Source organism: Mustela lutreola, chromosome 12 (assembly GCF_030435805.1).
Source record: "Mustela lutreola isolate mMusLut2 chromosome 12, mMusLut2.pri, whole genome shotgun sequence".
Lineage (NCBI taxonomy): Eukaryota > Metazoa > Chordata > Mammalia > Carnivora > Mustelidae > Mustela > Mustela lutreola.
The window spans coordinates 19,971,988-19,992,122 of NC_081301.1; the positions used below are offsets into that span (position 1 = coordinate 19,971,988).

At 47.0% G+C, this 20,135-nt stretch overlaps 2 protein-coding genes across 4 annotated transcripts in view; both read right to left on the reverse strand.

The window, feature by feature from the left end:
* RGS3 (regulator of G protein signaling 3) overlaps positions 1 to 15,391 on the reverse strand; it is a 119,912-nt gene extending 104,521 nt beyond the window's left edge. Inside the window, exon 1 of one of the 3 annotated variants that reach the window (XM_059142767.1) lies at positions 15,274 to 15,391. In XM_059142767.1, coding sequence (XP_058998750.1) covers positions 15,274 to 15,376 — 103 coding nt within the window. In that variant the 5' untranslated portion in view covers positions 15,377 to 15,391. Of the gene's footprint in view, positions 1 to 13,584; positions 13,802 to 15,273 lie in introns of those variants that run through there. The other 2 variants (XM_059142768.1, XM_059142771.1) reach the window with 2 other exon arrangements.
* The window catches only part of C12H9orf43 (chromosome 12 C9orf43 homolog), a 34,275-nt gene continuing 29,469 nt past the window's right edge, over positions 15,330 to 20,135 (reverse strand). The window contains exon 15 of the transcript XR_009346497.1: positions 15,330 to 15,453. The gene's annotated coding sequence lies outside the window, so the exon portion shown is untranslated. The remainder of the gene's footprint in view (positions 15,454 to 20,135) is intronic.

A 20,135-nucleotide genomic window follows, 5' to 3' on the forward strand; every position in this document is an offset into this window, starting at 1 on the left:
TTTCTGCAATACCTCTCGCAGTGGTTCTCTCTTCTGGGCTTGCACCCCTCTGGTAATGGGGAGTTCACTACTTTACAGGGCAGCGCAGGTTAACGCGGCAGAACTCTCTCTGTTGGACAGCTACAAAAGTTGTTGTATCCACATCAAGACAAGCCCAGATTGGAGAGTTAAGGATCCTGGGCCTTGGTCAGAAGTCCATGGGAGCCAAGAGGTCAAGGGGGAGGACAGGGAAAGCCCACCATTGTGACAGACAGCTAGCTGTGTTCTGGAAAGGCAATAACAACACAAGGACAAGGAACAAATAATCGGAGGAAAAGCAAAAAAAAAAGAGATCAGGGCAGAGAGACCTGTCAAAGTCAATGCTACCAGCCTCCACCGTTGCACAGGATCCTGATCTCCCTTAAAAAAAGCTGGCATAGGGGTGCCTGGGTGGCTCAGTGGGTTAAGCCTCTGCCTTCAGCTCAGGTCATGATCTCAGGGTCCTGGCATTGACTTCCGCATCGGGTTCTCTGTTTGGCAGGGAGCCTGCTTCCTCCTCTCTCTTTCTCTGTTTGCCTCTCTGCCTACTGTGATCTCTCTCTGTCAAATAAATAAATAAAATCTTAAAAAAAAAATAAAGAAAAGAAAAGAAAAGCTGGCATAGAGCCATGCTACCTGTGGTCTGAGAACCTCCAGCATCAGAAGCATCTGGATGAAGGTAGAAATGCAGAATCATGGGCCCCCATCCCAGGCATGCTGAATCAGAATCTGCAATTTAACCAGCTCCCCGGGGAGGAAGTAAAAGTTGAGGAGCCCTGGACTAGAACATGCTGGAGGGCCTCTGAGTGTGTTTATAAGCTTGGAAAAGGCCTTCTGAGCAAGGCACAAATGCAGGGGCACCAAGGGAAAAGATAGACAACTCTAAGTCCATACAGTTTTTAAATGTCTACTACAATTAAAGATATCATAAACAAGGTTATGAGACAACACAATAGAAAAATAGACAAAGGTCATAAACTGCAAATTCAGAGAAGACAAAACAGCCAATAAATGTACGAGATGATGCTCGACCTCACAGAGATCTGGGACATGCAAAATTGGCCACAAAATACCATTTTCTATTAATCTGCTTGGCAGATCATTTAAAGATCATGTTGGGGCCCCTGGCTGGTTCAGTGACTCTTGATCTCAGGGTTGGAAGTTTGAGCCCCACCTTGGGTGTAGTGATTACTTAAAAATAAAATCTTTAGGGGTGCCTGGGGGGCTCAGTCAGTGGTGTGTCCCACTCTTGATCTCAGCTCAGGTCTTGATCTCCAGGGCCATTGAGTTCAGGCCCTGTGTTGGGCTCCACACCACTTAAAAAACAATAATAAAATAAAGTATTTTTTAAAAGAGACGAATAATGTCAAATATTGTTTAAAAATGTAAGAAAACATGTACTCTCAAATCTTGTGGGAGGAAGCATAACAAAGGGAAATTTCTGGTAGCAGTATCTATCAGAATTCAATTGTGCGTGTCCTTCAACCCAGCAATTCTACTTCGACATAACTATCACAGACAAAAACCCACACGCCTGAGCTCAAGGCTGGAGCTCCAGCACTGTTTAAAACAAGAACAAATTGGAAACACCTGAAAAGTCCGTTAATATGAAAATGGTTAAATGAGCCATCATTAGCTGTGCTTGGAATGGTAGGTGTTATTACAAATAATAATAATAATAATCATCATCATCATCATCATAGGGACGCCTGTGTGGCTCAGTTGGTTAAGCGACTGCTTTTGGCTCAGGTCATGATCCTGGAGTTCCCCGATCAAGTACCAAATCGTGCTCTCTGCTTGGCAGGGAGTCTGCTTCTCCCTCTGACTCTCCCCCTTCTAATGCTCTTTCTCTCTCTCTCTCTCAAATAAATAAATAAATAAATAAAATCTTTTTAAAAAAATAGTATTTTTTTAAAAATATTTTATTTATTTATTTGACAGAGAGATCACAAGGAGGCAGAGAGGCAGGCAAAGAGAGAGAGGAGGAAGCAGGCTCCTGGCTGAACAGAGAGCCCGATGTGGGGCTCGATCCCAGGACTCTGAGACCATGACCCGAGCTGAAGGCAGAGGCTTTAACCCACTGAGCCACCCAGGTGCCCCGTATTTTTTTTTAAAATGGGGGAATTCTGCATGTCCTGGCAGAGGGAACGCTGTGTTAAGTTTTTAAGAGAAACAAGAAAATTGCAGAACAATACAGATGACATATATTTCTACGTGTGTGTGTGTGTGTGTGGTAAAAGGGTACCAAATGAAAAACAGAGATCATGTCTAGAACTGGAGGAAGGGAAGTCAAGAGGAATTTAATTCTATCTAACTTGTTGTTTCAACAATACAAATTATAAGAACTATAGCATTTCTATAATTAAAAAATAAGAAGAGGAGGCATGCCTGGGGGTCTCAGTCAGCTAAGCATCCAACTCTAGATTTTGGCTCAGGTCACGATTATGTTGCATGAGATGGAGCCCTGAGTCTGGCTCCATGCTCAGTGGGAAGTCTGCTGGAGATTCTCTCTCTCTCTCCTTCTGCCCCTCCCCTCTGCTCTCACTTTATTTATTGATAAATAAAATATTTTAAAAATACAAATTAAATTAAAAATATGAAGAGGAAATGAAAAAAGAAGGGAAGAGGGGAGAAAAAGGAGGAAGAGTGGGAGGGAGGGGTCCTTCATAACAGAAGGACCAGGGCTGGAAAGCAGGTGAAGAACAAAGAGTTGGTTTTTCCCCCTGGTTTTTCTAATTTTTTCAAAGACAACATAAAAACAAAACAAAACATCAAGCCATCCTCACAGATGCCCAGTGGCCCTTCAGCAAGGACAGAAGAGAGAAGGATCATACTCCTCTTCCTCAATGACATGCTCAAAATTTTTCCTCACTCCAGTGGACGCTTTCTGGGACCTTAAGAAACCACTGAACTCAATCCACCTGGTGGACAAATACTGGGGAGACAAGGAGGATAGGGCAGGGCCTCCCAGCCTGCAGCAACCACACACAGCAAGCAGAAAGCCCTTGCATCCATGACAACCCTGTCTTATAGTCATCTGCCTCTGCTTGATTACCTCTACTGATGGGGAGCTCACTTTCTGTAATGGGAGCCCTTTCTCTTTTGCAATAACTCTGATTTTTCAATACTCCATCTTATATTGAACCAGAAGTGGCCTCTCGATAGCTTTTATTGGCCAGACATGGTTCTGCTGTCAGTCTCTGGGCTCTCTTCTTCCACCACTCCTCATGGCACAGTGAGACATCCCTTCATCATCCCAACTATTTATCTCTGGACATGCCCCATGAAATTGGGACTGTGGCTGGGGCTTGTGCATTGCTGCTGGCTGGAGGAAGGCCAGGCAGGGGTCAGAGAACAGAAAGGAGGGAAATTCTGAGCAGCTCACCAACCCCTGGAACCTGGAAACCACTTGCTCTTCACATTTTGGGGGAGTTTAAACTGCAAATTCAGGCAACCCAGACTCCAGCAAACCCATGTCCAGCTCTTCATCCTGCTGTTCTGCTGCCCAGAACACAGATCTCAGAACCCTGGAGTCCTGTTCCAGTTCCAGCCCTGACTACTGTCCTCGCTCTCAGAGCCACCTTGTTCCTCAGCTGCCAGGTGGAGCTAATAACAGGGGCTACTGCACTCGCCAAGTTGTGTTTAGATCAGATAATGCTGGAGGGTGAGGAGGTCCTTGCATAAAGGGCGCCAAGAGAATCCGTGGCATTATAAACTCAAGAGCTGAACAATTACCACTTTGGGGCCCTCTAGACCTGAAAAATCTACCAAAAATGTGCCGGACACAGTGTGGGGTAGGAGAAAGTTTTGAAACAGACAAAAATGGCCAGCAGTCATCCCATCTCATGAACCCAAAGCCGACTGTGTTTAATGCCAAACATCTTTTCTGAAACTATTACCAGTGCAAAGGCAGCTTTGGCCCAAACATATCTGGCTTTCCATAGCTGTAGGAGCCAGTGAGCTGCACGACACCATCATCTACCCAATGGACTGTTCACAGAAATCAGGATGGACAGGGCAATACAAGTCAAAACCACAGTGAGATACCACCTCACACCAGTCAGAATGGCTCAAATCAACAAGTTGGGAAATAACAGATGTTGGTGAGAATGCGGAGAAAAGGGAACCCTCCCACACCACTGGAGGGAATGCAAGCTGGTGCAGCCACTCTGGGAAACAGCATGGAGGTTCCTCAAAAAGTTGAAAATAGGGCTACCCTACGACCCAGCAATCACACTACTGGGTATTTACTCCAAAGATACAAATGTAGTGATCTGAAGGGGCACATGCACCCCAAAGTTTATAGCAGCAATGTCCCCAATAGCCAAACATGGAAAGAGCCCAGATGTCTATCAACAGATGAATGGATAAAGAAGATGTGGTATGTATATATACATATGTATATACATACATACATACATACCATGGAATATACCATGGAATATTACTCAGCCATCAAGAAAGAAATAAAATCTTGCGGTTTGTAACAATGTGGATGGAACTAGAGGGTATTACGCTAAACAAAATAAGTCAATCAGAGAAAGACAATTATCATATGATCTCACTGATATGTGGAATTTAAGAAACAAAACAGAGGATCATAGGGAAAAAAATAAGACAAGACCAGAGAGGGAGACAAACCATAAGAGACTCTTGGTCATAGGAAACAAACAGGGTTGCTGGAAGGGAGAGAGGTGGAGGGATGGGTTACCTGGGTGATGGACATAAGGAGGGCACGTGATATAATGAGCACTAGGTTATATAAAACCAATGACTCACAGACCTGAACCTCTGAAACCAATAATACATTAGATATTAATTAAAAAAAAAAAAGAAAGAAATCAGGACGGAGACATCACCCAGCACAAATGGTCACTAGTTCCACTTGACAAATTAGCCAGGCAGGACCTGCACAGGGCCGAGTCAGAAAGGACAGATCTGAATGCCCGGGTGTCCAATGGCAAGGAACTGGCAGCCCAGTGACCACCAGGGCAGGAGCATGAGCAAGGCTCAAAAGGGGAGCTGGAGCACAGGACGGGCCTGGAGCAAAGACTGACTTGGAAATCAGAGGAGTCTGCCTAGCTCCCCTTGCAGGCCTTGCCATGCAGGCCCTCTGGGGGAGAGCCAGAGAAACCAAGCCCGGTAGACCAGATTCAGCGCCCCCCTCAAGGGACACACGCTCCCCCAGCCCATATGCGGGCTCAAAGACAAGGGCAAACACAAGTGTCCCCACCCCCCCACCCCCCTTGACCACGCTTGTCCCTTCTGCCTCCCCTCTTAGCCCATCCCATCCAATGAATGCATCTCCAGGGCCCTGGGGTCATCTTGTCCCACCTCCTCAATTGGAAGGCAGAACAGTCATGCTCAGATATGGAAGGTGACTTGACCTGGGCCCAGAGTGACATGGGTAAGACAGACCAGAATGAGAGACCAGAATGCTGGCCTCAACTCCAGAACTCTGGCCTATAACTCTGAGCTGGTCTTTCAGAGCCATTAATATACACCACTGCATTTGCCAATGCCACCCTGGGCTTCAGGAGCCCAGAAAGCCATCAGGCACAGGACCATGGCCACAGCTTTGCTTCGGAAGCCAGGAGGAAACCAAAAAGAGGGCAGGTTCGATGAAATGTCCCCAAGACACCATTGGCACAGGACCTAGGGGGATTCAGACTCCCTGGGACCTGCAGAAAAAAAGGGCATGGAAGCTGGCTAAAGAAATTCAATCTGGCAGACCTTACTCTGAGGGCCACGGGAAGATGAACTCAGACTCTCAGGACACAGCCAGGGAGAGACACACTCAGAACACGAAGCAAGAAGACGGGGGCTGCCCACCACAGCTGGCCTCAGGGGTCAGCAGAAGTGTGTCCTAGAGGGAGCTCATGGCACCCTGGGGTGTGCAGGAGATACATCTCTGAGGGACTTGCCTGGCTGGCAGGAAGGAGTAGTCATCCCAAAACCCAGTTCACCTCAAAAGCAATTCCCCACTTAGGAGCTGTCATGTGTTGCAAGCCACAGGAAGGGGAGGATGTCAGGGCAAACATACAAAGGAAGCTGGATCTCTGCAGAGCCTGGCTGGCCACCAGCACTCACAGATTTCCCCTGCACTTGTGGGGACGAGTCTGTACCTCAAAGCTGTGTGTGCAGGAGAGAGGGAGGGAGACAACCAGCTGCTGGGCACCCCTCTCTCTGGGATCCTGGACCACCTGACCGACAGGGGAGCCTGACCGAGGCTCCAAGAGGGGTACACCTGTTTCCCAATTTTGCTTTCTCCCTCTGCAGGCTGCAGGGGTCTTTCTGTTCTTTTGAAGAGGGAGAATCTTGAGTTCCCTTTGGAGAAACAGCCTGGCTTATGTTGGTGCCTGCTAGCGGGAGGAGGCCTGCAGAGCCCAGGCTGGGTAGGTGGGGGGCTGAGTGGTGAGGTGGAGATGATGGCGGGTCAGTGTGACTCTTCTCTTCTGATTCTCCACTTCCTTTGCAACCTGATATTAATGGGGCCTCCCAAGCTGCTTTTCCTTCCAGGAATAGGTTGCTCTCGCCAGCATACATCGGCTAAACTCTTGGCAGCAGAGACCCTGAGTAAAATCCAGCCAGCAAAGCCATTCCCCATTCCCTGACTCACAGGAATGGGGAGATACCAAATCTTTGGGTTTTTTTAAGCCAACAGGTATTGGGATACTTTGCTTTACTTAATATACCCCCATATTGCCTCTACAGCCAGGGGACATAAACCTGATCTCAATTCTGGGACAATTTTTCAATTTTTAAAATTGTTAAGAAAATGTGGTTCTAAGATAAATATGACTAAGGGAACAAAAGGCCCTCCATTTGTGAGGTCCCTGATTGTTCTCCCTAAAGAATTTTGATCGATTCAAACCATACTCGTTACCAATTCAACTATAAAATCTGGAATTGTCCCACATTAACTCACCAACAGCCCAGCACGTTCATGAAAATGCTTCACTCGCAGAGCAAATGGTTTTCTTTTACACATATTCATGTGTCCCGTACCACAATATATAGAAAATTCACATTCTTCTTCCTTTCACAATCTCCCTTTAGATTTTATTATAGTAATTTTAGTTCCAAAATTGTCAGTTTCACACTTTATATTTTATATTTTATAAATGACTCGCCACCCTTACCTATGTCGTATTATTACAGACTTTTTCTCCATAGTTACATATCTTATAATGATGAGCCCCTATGACATCCTTACCGATGGCTTGAAGCCACACCACGAAGTCAGTGATTTATTTTCATCATGTCTTACAGTGTGTTATTTTTTTCACTACCAAAGTTTTCCAGCAGAACAAGTCTAATACGGAAAACACAAGGCTGGAAGCAAGAAGGAACCATGAGCAAAGCACGGGTTTTGGAGTCAGTAAGACCTGGCTTGGATCCTGGGTCCACCACCGATGGTGCTGAATCACTGCTCCTCTGTCTCTTCGTCTGTGCAATGGAAAGAAGAAGAATCATACCATTTGGGGGGGAGGGGGCTCTTGTAAAACTGAGCTCTAATGTACTTGGAGAGCCTGGCAAATAGTAGGCACTCCCACTGATAGGACAAAAAGAGGGATGGAGGGAAGTAAAAGGGAAGAAAGGATGGAAGGGTGGAAGGAAAGGAGAGGAGATGAAAAAAGTAAAAAACGACTCAGAAAAATTAGAAAACATGCATAGGGGACTTTCTATTTCTGAGATGACAGACCCATTGAGGAAATCCAGAAGAGCTGGGCAAAATATTTAAAAGCAACTTCGTGGGGATGCCTGGGTGGTCCAGTCGGTTAAGCGTCGGCCTTTATCTCAGGTCATGATTCCAGGGTCCTGGGATCGAGTCCTGAACTGGGCTCCTTGCTCAGCGGGGAGCCTGCTTCCCCCTCTGCCTGCCGCTCCCCCTGCTTGTGCTCTCTCTCTCTCTGACAAATAAATAAATAAAATTAAAAAGTTAAAAAAATAATGTTTAAAAGCAGCTTCTTGGAGATACAACAAGACAGAGAGGCGCTACAGAGCAGGATCTCGGGAGAAGGAGGTTCATGGAATGAAGTTTAATGTTTTCCTGGGCTAATTCTCTCCTTGGGGTGTTTTCAAATTCCAGAGAGATGACGGAGAAGCTGAGAGGCTGAGCAGAGTTTCCCTCTGCCTCACAGAGCAAGAGGAACAGGAGTTGGAGACCAGGGCCTGTCAAGAGTGGGGTCCTTCTGAGTCCCGACCTTTTGGATCGGAACCCCCAAGGGTTGTTCCTCAGGAATATGTGAGCCGCAATGAAATGCAGTTCCTCAAGGGCCTGCAGCTCAACCTCAAATAATCCCAATCCCTAACGTTAGGATTATTCCAGAACACTAGTGACTTCAGGCACCTAACAGAAGCAAATATCTTTTTTTAAATAAATTTTGAAGATTTTACTTATCTGACAGAGAAAGAGAGAGAGAGAGAGAGAGCATAAGCAGGCAGAGAAACAGGCAGAAGGAGAGGGAGAAGCAGGCTCCCCGCTGAGCAAGGAGCTGGATTCGGGGTTCAATCCCAGGACCCTGGGATCATGACCCAAGCATGACAGACACTCAACCAACAGAGCCACCCAGGCTCCTGAAGCAAGTATCTTTTTGAAGGAAGATATCATCCTAGGTCTGCACCAACAAACAGAACAACAACTCTGTTCATGGCATTTGTAAGGGACACAGTACACCCAGAACATAAAGAAACAGAAAGATTGACAGAAATAAGATGGAAAAAGATTCATTGTTAATCAAAAGAAGGCTGGGTGGCTATGTTAACGTCAGGAAAACTTTCTCTCCGCTAGAAATTAAGAGAAGGCTTCATAATAGTAAAAGTTTCAATTCACTACTAAGATAACAGTTGTAAATTTGTATGCTCTAGCACTTCAAAATATATAAAAGAAACACAACTCTAATGACAAAAAGACACATGTACAACCACAGGAGGAAATTTAACACAACTGTCTTGGTAACTGATAGCACAGATGGGGGAGGGCAGAATCAGCAAGGATGTAGAACATTTGGACAACATAATTAGCAAACTTGACCAAAATCTGACACATACAAAGAACACTACACCCAACCACTGCAGAACTTTTCAAGGACACACAGAACATTTATAAAAAACTGACCGTATCTTGGGCCATCAAAGGAGGGAAAGGAGGGGGCCCCTGGGTGGCTCAGTGGCTTAATCCTTTGCCTTCAGCTCAGGTCATGATCTCAGGGTCCTGGGATCGAACCCCACATTGGGCTCTCTGCTCAGCAGGGAGCCTGCTTCCCCTTCTCTCTCTGCCTGCCTCTCTGCCTACTTGTGATCTCTCTCGCTCTGTCAAATAAATAAAAATAAAATCTTTAAGGAAAAAAAAAAAGAGGGGAAGGATGCATAGTATATCCACTGACCAAAATATAAAACAAAGAATAAACATATTACCAGGAAATCCCCACTGTTGGGGAATTAAGAAACACACTTCCAAATCTTTTAAATACTTGAGAAAGTAGGACTATGAAAATTAGAAACTATCTCGAACTGAATGATAAAGAAAAAATCTGCATGTTGAACACGAGGTCTCTGGATATTGGCCATCTTGACTGCCCACCCCCTACCCCGTGAAAGTCACACAGATATTTGCTTTGTGATGAGGCACTCAGCTGCACGTCATTTGGGGGGACACTTTTCTGTCGGTGAGTTACATTTCTTTTTTTTTTTTTTTTTTTTTTTTAAGACTTTATTTATTTATTTGTAAGAGAGAGAGAGAGAGTGAGAGCAAGCACAGGCAGACAGAGTGGAAGGCAGAGTCAGAGGGAGAAGCAGGCTCCCTGCGGAGCAAGGAGCCCGATGTGGGACTCGATCCCAGGACGCTGGGATCATGACCTGAGCCGAAGGCAGCTGCTTAACCAACTGAGCCACCCAGGCGTCCCTCGGTGAGTTACATTTCAAAATAAAAAGGTTTTTTAAAAAATGGAACAGAATTGGAAAAGAGAACAAAAGGACTCTCGATAGGCCAGAAACAGAATTTCTGAATGCTCCCAAGCAAACAGATCCCCAGATGACAGGAAAGCCAATGAATGCTGAGGACCCCCAACCAGCAAGTCATGAGCCCCTGAGAAGTCGTTGAAGGGGCTTCCTGGCTAAGTCCAGGGCCTGGCCCAGGCTCTGAGCAGCACAGCCAGCCAGGGGCAGCTGGCGGGGCTGGTCACAGCCTCCAGTTCAGGGCCTCGCTCACCACTCTCCAACATGCCAAGCAGCAGGCTGGCATCTGCTCTATAGAAAACACACTTGTCATCTCTGGAGGAGCTAGGTTCTAGGCCCGGTTTACATTCTCCCCTTTTCTGCAGCCAGAACACCTCCTTAGAAGGCAGCATGTGGCCAACTAATAATGTTACTTGAACGTGTCTCTTACTGGGGGACAAGGTGGTAGATACATACTTGCGCATGCGTGTATAGACACACACACGCACACACACACACACACACACACACACACACACACACAATACATAAACCTCAACAATACTCTCCCTGGAAGGAAAACAATTTTGTCTCTTTAGAATTCCAAAAATCCTGGAAATTTAGCTCCCTTTAAATGTTTGTGCTCGGGGTAAACCACCAGCTAGGCAGGACTTTCATCTGGTTCTACCAGGGCAAAGCCCACTCCTGAAGGCCAGGGGCTACCTGCCATGCTAGGGAAAGGCCAGAGAATCAGAGTAAACTCAGCAAAGACCTTCATGTTAAGGGAGTTCACACTGGCTACCGAAGCTGCCTAAATTCATAGCTTCCAAACCAGGCTAATCACCAAAATACTTCTGTGGCTTCTTATAATTATAGATTCTCAGGCTCCAGGCTAGACTTATCAAGATCCTAGGAATCTATGGTAGGTTTTTTTTTTTAAATTAATTAATTTATTTACTTTGAGGGAAAGAGAGAAAAAGAGAGGAAGGGGTAGAGGGAGAGGGAGTTTTTTTTTTTTTTTTTTTTTTAAGATTTTATTTATTTGAGAGAGAGGGAGAGCATGAGAGGAGAGAGGTCAGAGGGAAAAGCAGACCCCCTGCCAAGCAGGGAACCTGATGTGGGACCCAATCCTGGGACTCCAGGATCATGACCTGAGTGGAAGGCTGTTGCTTAACCAACTGAGCTACCCAGGCGTCCGGGGAGAGGGAGTCTTAAGCAGACTCCATACTGAGCAAAGAGCCCCATACAGGGCTCGATCTCCCAATTCTGAGATCACAACCTAAGCCGAAACCAAGAGTCGGATGTCTAACTGACGACTCCAGGTACCCTAAGAATCTGTGTTTTCAATGGACTTGCAGGTGCTTCTGCCAAGTGACCAAGTCTGGTAACCACTGATACCAATCTTCATTCATGAACAGACAAGCAAAGACGACTCCATGTATGAAAAAAATCAGCATCCTCAAAGAGGGGCAGTGTTTGTCAAGGAAATAGGATTTAAGCAGGAAAACAGGGCAGAACTTTCCAGTGTCCATCTGTGTCCTCCCTCAGAGAAATCTGAAAGGAGACTGTAAGAGCAGGAGGCTCCCCACCCCACCAGGTTCCTCCCTGTCCGCTGCACACCCAGGTCACAGTCACTGGTTCAAGAAACAACCTTCCCAGATAACCATCCGACCCACCCCTGAGGCCACCGTGGGGCCAAGGATCCAGTCCCTGCTGGTCTGGACACTCCTGACTTCCCAGATCTGGCAGGATGATTAATTCAATAAAGAACATGGAGTGATGTTAGGAAACAGTCACACTATACCAGTAAGAAAAAGTAATGAGTTCTAAAACTGTACAAATAATATGATCTTGATACTTTTCAAATCATTAACGCACTCCTACATACACACACACACACACACACACACACACACATAAGTAAGTGTGGAAGGATATAAACTGTTAACTGACAACTATCTTTTCTAGGAGTCAGAGAACAGGTGATTTTTTGCTTTCTTCTTTTCACTAAGTTTTCAACAATGAAGCCATCTTACAGTGATAATAAGGAGGAAAAAACAATGAGCTATATTTTTAGCTTTTTTCAAATAAGATTTTATTTATTCATTTGAGAGAGTGAGCAAGTTAGCATGCAAGAGAGCATAAGCAGAAGAGGGAAAGGAGAAGCAGACTGCCTGGTGAGCAGGGAGCCAGAAGTGGGGCTGAATACCAGGACCCCAGGACCATCACCTGAGCCGAAGGCAGACGCTTCACCAACTGAGCCACCCAGGCACCCCGATATCTTTACTTTTAAATCAGGACACAGCTAAGGTAATAGAACCTCAAAGCTTTTAAACACTCTTTCCTGATGACCCCAGCTCCACCCCAGAAACCTCCTTTGTCTGGTAGGCTCCCACATCCCAGTGGGATTAACAGGAACTGCCTGCAAGGGTCGGGGAGATTAAAGGACATAAAAAACTTGACACAAGGCACAGCACATGGTAAATGCTCAACAAACAGCGGTGGCTTCATTCCTCCCACTGTGGTGCTCCACCTGCTAGACCAGTGACTTCCAGGATGCCACACCACAGGCCACTGCTGGGGGCAAAGCCACTGCTTTTCTACCACTCCCTCTGCTCCTAGAGAATGGAGCGGAACCAAGTGTGCTGATAGAGGTAAGCTTGAGAACAGAAGAGCCAGAACCCCAGGGAGGGCCTAACTTCTGGGCTGTTCTGTCAGTGAAATCTGGGCAAAGTCCTGTGTGTTGCAGTAACGACCCCAACTTTTATAAAGAAAATGTATCCAAATTTAAGAAAAAAACAACAAAAAAGCAGTGCTGGACAAATCCTCTCAGAAGGCTTGAGCTCAGGTACCAAGTCTGGCCCTGGCTCCCCAGGATCTGGATCTCCGGTCTCTACAGAGGAACTATTACCCACTCTCCATAGGGAGTGCCAGAACCAGGGAGGACACACACAGCCGTGAAGGCGGTGGCGATCTCTGACAGGGCTTTCAGCCTTATCATGGCTTCTTGGGAGGCTGGACTTGCCCAGACCGTTGGGGCAGCTGCTGCCCAGCTGCTATTTGGGGGAACCGAGGCGAGCTAGCAAGGGTTTTGGGAGCGGTGGCCTACTGACCATTTCTTTCTACCTCAAGCCCTCCGGGGCAGGCCTGTGACCCTCCTGAGAGGCTGGTCACTCCTGGAGAAGAGAATTCTCCTATATCTGCTGCGGGTCAGTGATCCACCGTGCAGTTGCCAAGGTGTGCCCCACACCTGTCCTAAGGGAAAGAGGATGGAGGAAATCTCCAGATGTAGTAACAAGACGGTGATTCAACCATGAGCTGCTGGCTAATGGGAAACTCCAGTGGGGCAAACCGGGTCTCTGAAAGACGGATGGAGCTGTGATGATTCCGGCCCAGTAAGGCAGGAGCGGCTGCACTTGGCACCACTGTGCAGGCAGCAGGTGGTGGCCGGTGGCTTGCTCAGCCTGCCCCCCACCCCCACCCCCGCACCCCTAGAGGAAGGGGCCAGAGGAAGCAACCACTGCTTCTAGCCCCACACATCACGAGGGTGGGGGGTGGTGAGGGGGCTCTCCAGGCGCTGGGAGTAGGGTGAAGCAGCGCTGGCAGCCAGCGGTCGTGGGCACTTACCAAAGGTGGTGAGGTAGAAGGACAAGTCTGGGTGGGCACGCCGGCTCCCGAGGGACACACGGTGCAGGGAGCGCTCCATGGCCGCCCCGCCGCAGCCGGCCAGGACCGCCTGCAACCCGAGGCGTCTGTGTTGCTCCCCTGTAACCGAGGCAGCAGGTTCACCCGCCCCCGCCCCGCGCCGGTGTCCCGGAGGCGGGAGCGGGAGACCGACTGCAGCGAGCGTTTGAATGAATGAGCCGGCGCGCCGGGCCCTGATTGGCCCGCGCTGGTTTGAATGAGGAGGTTTCCACCTGACCGATCCGACGCCGGCCGGGAGGAGGAGGCAAGAGGCGGCAGTGCCCCAACCGCAAGGGCATGGGCCTCAGCTGCAGCCGGGGTGGCCCCTCCTCCGAGCTCCCTACCGTAAGTCTCCCGTCTCCCGGAGGAGCCAGAAGTAACCGGGCAGCCACACCAGGGCTCCCGGCTCCAGGCCGGAAGTCCCAGCCCCAGGTGAGGCCCTCAGCCCCTGGCGTGTCCACGCAGGTGGGCTGGCCTGCTCGCCCAGCTCCCCCAGGCCAGCAATTAGCCAGGTTTGTAACACGCTTTGAAGCTCAGACCTGTAATCACCAGACTCAAGCAACCGCAAAGGAGCATCTTCCTGGCCTGGCACAGTAGGGTTTGGAAAACTGTTCTCCGTGCTTGGGCTGGCTGCCCCCACCAGGCTGCAGCCCTTTCCCAAACTCTGCTTTCCCAAACTCTGCCTCCTTTTGGATGGGAGCAGCCTGGCACAGGTCCAGGCCAAAGCAGCTTGCTCCAGCCAACCTCACAGGCCCCCATCTGCAGCCTGGCCCTGTGGAACAGGGCAGCGTCGGAGGGGACAAAAAGCATGGGATGCAGGGAGGCTAAGTGCTTTCAGTCTCCAGAGCAGGTGCCAGGAGGCAGAGCTGGAAGGAAGGTCAGTCCCTACATGTCTCTGTCAGCAAACATTCGTGGGACACCTCCTGGGAACAATTTCACACCAAGACATCTGCTCTGCAAATCTCTGACTGTTGCTGCTGTGGGAGGGAAAGCTGCTGGTGTTATGTAAATCTAAAAATGGGAGGTGTTGGAAGTTGCCAGATGGATATCTGGCCCAGGGATCCACTCCAGACAAGGTTGGAGGATGCAAGAGAGAAAGTGGGGAGAAAAGTTATATGTATTGCGTACCAGGAGCCAGGGGCTGAGCTGGGCAGTTTACACATATCATCTCATCTTCACAGTGATCCTAGGAAGTATCAACCCCAGTATACCAGAGATAAATCTGAACCTCAGGCAGAGAGGGTAGATGACTTGTCCACAGTTGGTAGAACTTAAATTTGAACCCAGGCCTGTCTGCCCCAAAGGCCATCCTCCATCGTTCTTTGGCCTCCATCCTGCCTCATGGCCAACAGCAAGTACAGGTTGCAGACTTGCCTCCTCGAGTCAGGAAAGGAAACTTGAAGCTACAGGGCCAGCTGGCTACCAGCAGGGAGCAGAAGCTAGAGAAGGAGCCCCCAGATCAGCAAACTGGTAATCAAGTGCAAAGGAGCCACATAAAGGCCAGTGGACTGTTTGAAAGCTGGCACATTGTAAAGCCCTGTTCTGCCCTTTTCCCAACCCCCATTCCATGAGCACAGCCCATAGCAGGGGCAAGCCTACTCCCCTGGCCCTAACCAATGACAGTGGACATACCTGCATGCTTGACTTGAACGTGCCTGATTCTCCTCCTGGCTGGGGGAATCCGCATCCAGGCATCCTTTCTGAGCAGGGAGGTATGCTGGCCCTGCCGCTCCATCCAGCCAAGGATAAAGGCAACCCCAGGCTCAAGCCACAGGATGCAGAAAGGACACTGAGGCTGGAGTTGTTCTAGAGCTGCAGGAACAAGATAGGAACATGAGTTAGGCATGACCCGAGGATGCCCCCTGAGAGGGGTGTTTATTCCCAGTAAGAGTTAGAAAGCATGGCATTCTGGAGCCAAGGCAAAGTAAGGTCCACAGGGAAAGGGAGAGCAATATGCCCAAGATGGCAGTGGTCCCTTTCCAGCTATGCCACGGACCACTGTGGAGCCTATTCTGGGGAGCACAATCTGGGCTCAGGAAGCTGTGAGCAAAGTACAGACACACCTTCAGGTGCGTGGGACCCCGAAGGGCAGGATGGAGCTGTACTATCTGAATGTGGCCTGAGGGGGGAAAGACTGAAGCCCACACTAGCATCTCACCCCCACTCAGGATAAAGGCCCACTCAGCAGCTAACCCATTCAGTTGGAAGAACCCAGTGCCATTCTGATCCTGAGCTGACCCCTCTAGAGGCACCATCTCTACCACCTTCACCATCAACATTAAGGGCCCTTTTACTTAGTAGAACACTAGACACTTCCTTCTCTTAAAGAGGGAGGTCATTCTTGGGGCACCTGGGTGGCTCAGTCAGTTAAGCAGAGGCCTTCAACTCAGGTCATGATCCAGGGGTCCTGGGATTGAGCCCCTGCATCAAGCTCCCTGTTCAGTGGGAAGCCTGCTTTTCCTTCTCCCTCTGCAGGCCGCTTTGCCTACTTGTGCTCTCTCTCTCTCCATCAAATAAATAAATAAAATATTTTTTTTAAAAAAAGCGGGGGGGGGGATAAAAAAATTTTAAAAAAAAGAGGGGGTCACTGTTTTCTCAGGAGAGAAGAGGACAGAAGTGAGTGGGAGCCTAGGCAGTGCCGCTGCAGGAGAAACCGGGCCTGTTCACCCACACTACTATCCAAAGGGGACATCCAGGAAGGGTCGTAGTTGAGGCCCTGCTCTCCCCAAGAAGACAGGCAAGTTTGCTGACCAAGTCTGTCTTTCTGGCAGGCCCTGAGCACCCCAGCACACCTAGGCAGTGGGCCTCCATGTCTCCCCCACACCTTACTCACACCCCGCACATAGGCAGTATACTACAGACACAACACAAACACATGTTGCACACACTCTACACACATACACATACATACCATAACACTGCCCATGTACACCCGTGCACAGATACACCATAGATGGGGCATCTGGGTGGCTCAGTCAATTAAGCACCTGCCTTCCACTCAGGTCATGATCCTGGGGTCCTGGGATAGAGCCCAATGGTAGGCTCCCTGCTCAGTGGGAAGTCTGCTTCTCCCTCTCCCTCTGCTGCTCTCTCTGCTTGTGCTCTCCTTTCTCCCTCTGTCAAATAAATAAAATCTTTAAAAAAAAAAAAAAAAAAGCTGGCAGTATATTCATGATCAAGTGTTCTTTATTCTAGGAATGCAAAGATCATTCAAATGTAATGAGCATATTAGTGTAGAGGTTGACAAACTATGCTTACAAGCCAAATCTGGCCCACCCCCTATTTTTGTACCAGTGGACTAAGAATGGATTTTACATTTTAAAATGGTTGAAAAAAATTAAAAGGTTTTTTATGGCCATAAAAAATTTCTAAATTTTAAATTAAAAAAAGAATTTAGGGGCGCCTGGGTGGCTCAGTGGGTTAAGCCGCTGCCTTTGGCTCGGGTCATGATCCCAGGGTCCTGGGATCGAGCCCCGCATCGGGCTCTCTGCTCAGCAGGGAGCCTGCTTCCTTCTCTCTCTCTCTGCCTGCCTCTCTGCCTGCTTGTGATCTCTCTCTGTCAAATAAATAAATAAAATCTTTAAAAAAAAAAGAATTTAAAATATTTACACAATATATGACAAATATGCATATATGAATCAAGAAGTCTTACAAATCAGTAAGAAAAACATAAATGTACCAAAAGACATGAATAATCATCACACAAGAGAGGCAGTGTAATTGACTAATAATGCATAAAATACTGGTAAACCAGAGAAATTAAAAAAAAAAAAAAATCATCTGCCTCCAGGAAGTTCAAGTATTTCTATTAATGAGGCAACTAAGGGTCAGAGTTGTTAACTGAATCAGGTTGCCAAAGCAGCAAGTAAACAGTGGAGAAATCAGAATCCAGCCAAAGAATCACTATAGAATGTCGTCTTTCCTACCAGTCCTCCTGCTCAGGATGACTCGGTTACAAACAAGAGGACTAAGACCTCTGTGGCTACTGATGCATTAAAATCCAATTCAAGGGGGGCTCCTGGGTGGCTCAGTTGGTTAAGCATTTGCCTACAGCTCAAGTCATGATCCCGCAGTCCTGGGATTGAGTTCCAGCATCGGACTCCCTGCTCAGTGGAAAACCTGCTTTTCCCTCTCCCTCTGCCTGACACTCCCCTTGCTTGTGCGCGCTCTCTCTCTCTCTCTCTCTCTCTCTCTCTCTGTCAAATGAACAAATAAAAATCTTTTAAAATTAAATTAAATTCAAGGGACTCCTGGGTGGCTCAGATTAAGCATCTGACTTTGGCTCAAGTCATGATCTCAGGGTCCTGGCTTCAGTCTCCCTGCTTGGCAGGAAGTCTGCCTATCCCTCTCCCTTTCCCCCCTCCCCTGCTAGTGCTCTCTCAAATAAACAAATAAAATCTTTTAAAAATAATAATAAGGGGCACCTGGGTGGCTCAGTTGGTTAAGCGACTGCCTTTGGCTCAGGTCATGGTCCTGGAGTCCCAGGATCAAATCCCACATTGGGCTCCCTGCTTGGCGGGAAGTCTGCTTCTCTCTCTGACCTCTTCCCTCTTATGCTCTTTATCTCTCTCATTCTCTCTCTCTCTCTCAAATAAATAAATAAAATCTTTTAAAAAATTAAAAATAATAATAAAATAAAATCCAACCAATGTTTATGAAGCTAAACACTATTTTGTGCTGAGCCTCACACTTGTCACCAGGATTCTAGAAGTGAACAAGATGGAGCATATGATCTAGTGAGAGACTTGGGTGGGCATTACAATAGAGGAACCATCTTGTTGACCTGTGGCAACACAGATTAACTTCCCATTTAGCCTGGGGAGCTGGGTGGGCTGAGCTGGTAAAGGAAGTCAGAGAGGACTTTGCAAAGAAAGCAACCTGAAGGATGATTTAGCCCAGCAAAGGAAGTGAAGAAAGGGTTACAGGCCAGGGACAAAAAAAAAAAAAAAAAACAGCAAACACACACACATACCCAAAGGCCAGCAAAGGAGAGCAAAGCATTGTTCATTTGAGGAACTCAGGATGGGAAACATGGTGGCAGGGAACTTTAAGTGTGGGGGTGGAAGTAATATGCAAAAAGGTAAACAGATACAAGCTTCACATATTATTAAAAGGAGCTTGGAAGGTGCTTCCCCAGATGAAAATCAGAGGCTGATCCCCCACCCCAAGAAAAGCAGAAAGGATGTCGGGTGAGCAGAAACTCTAGACATTACCCAGAGGAACTATCAAATATGTACCTCTTGAAAGTTTCAGAATTTGAATTTTTGTAGAAAGGAAATGGGTTTGGCCCATGTGCAATTATGCAATTTTATCCCTGGAAATTTAAAGACTGGGTTAAACCTGAGCCTAAAAAATTATAGGTCTCTAGAACAGTTTTAATATTTTTAACTTCAACCCATATTACGAAATCCATATTTATAATGGGAATCCAATGATATGCTGGAGACAATTCATACAGGCCTATGAGGGCAGATAGTGAAATTTTTAGGATTTTGCAAGCTCGCTGTTAAACATAGCCATTATTAAAATTATATTATGCAAACTAACAAATTCAAAATAAACTCTCAAAACTCATCATTTCCTGATTATTTTGTTATTTTTTATTATTATCCATACACTACTGTGTAACTCTCCCCAACTCCATGTGCGGTGATGTCACACTGGTAGCTGGAAACCAACCATGGTGGAAGTATTTGCACTAAAGAAATCGGCAAGTACTACAAATCAGGGCTTTATTTGGTTTGTTGATTGATTGTCTAGATTAGGAAGCAACTCTATTTGCCAAAATACCATTTAATTAAAACTATAGGTTGGCTACGGATGCAAGAGTTAAGAAAAAATCAGTGGAGGCATCCTATGACAATCAATTCATTATATGGAATTTACAACAAAGAATTTTTGTATATTTTATCCAAAAAAAAAAAAAAAAAATGGAGCTGGGGTTTTGTCCTAAGAGCACAGGGCAGCAGTCATCGAAAGATTTTAAGCAAGATTCCAGAATGGGGCTTTAATTCATGCTTTAGAAAGATCACTCTGGCCAGAGTGGAAAAAAAAGAAAAAAAAAAGGATGATGGGGAAAAGGAGTGGCCTGAAGGTTGGAAACATAGAAACAGAAAGTACTTAAGTACTTTAAAAAACAAAAACAAAAACCAAAACCAAAAAAAAAAAAACAAAGTAAACAGAGTCCTGTTAGGTAAAGTCTTCTCCAGGAGCCCATGCAGAAGATGATAGTGCCTGGAAGGCATGGAAAGAGGTAGAATCTATAGGACTTGGTGATTGGTTGGAAGATAAATTGCGAAAATGGAATCTTGGCTTGAGAAATTCAATGTTTAGAAGTACAGTTTATTGGGAGTGCCTGGCTGGTTCAACTGGGAGAGCATGCAGCTCTTGATCTTAAGGTTGTGAGTTCAAGCCCCACGCTGGGTGTAGAGATTACTAAAAAAATAAATTAAAAAAGAAAAGATGCCCACTCACCACCAAAGTGGAGGTATCGA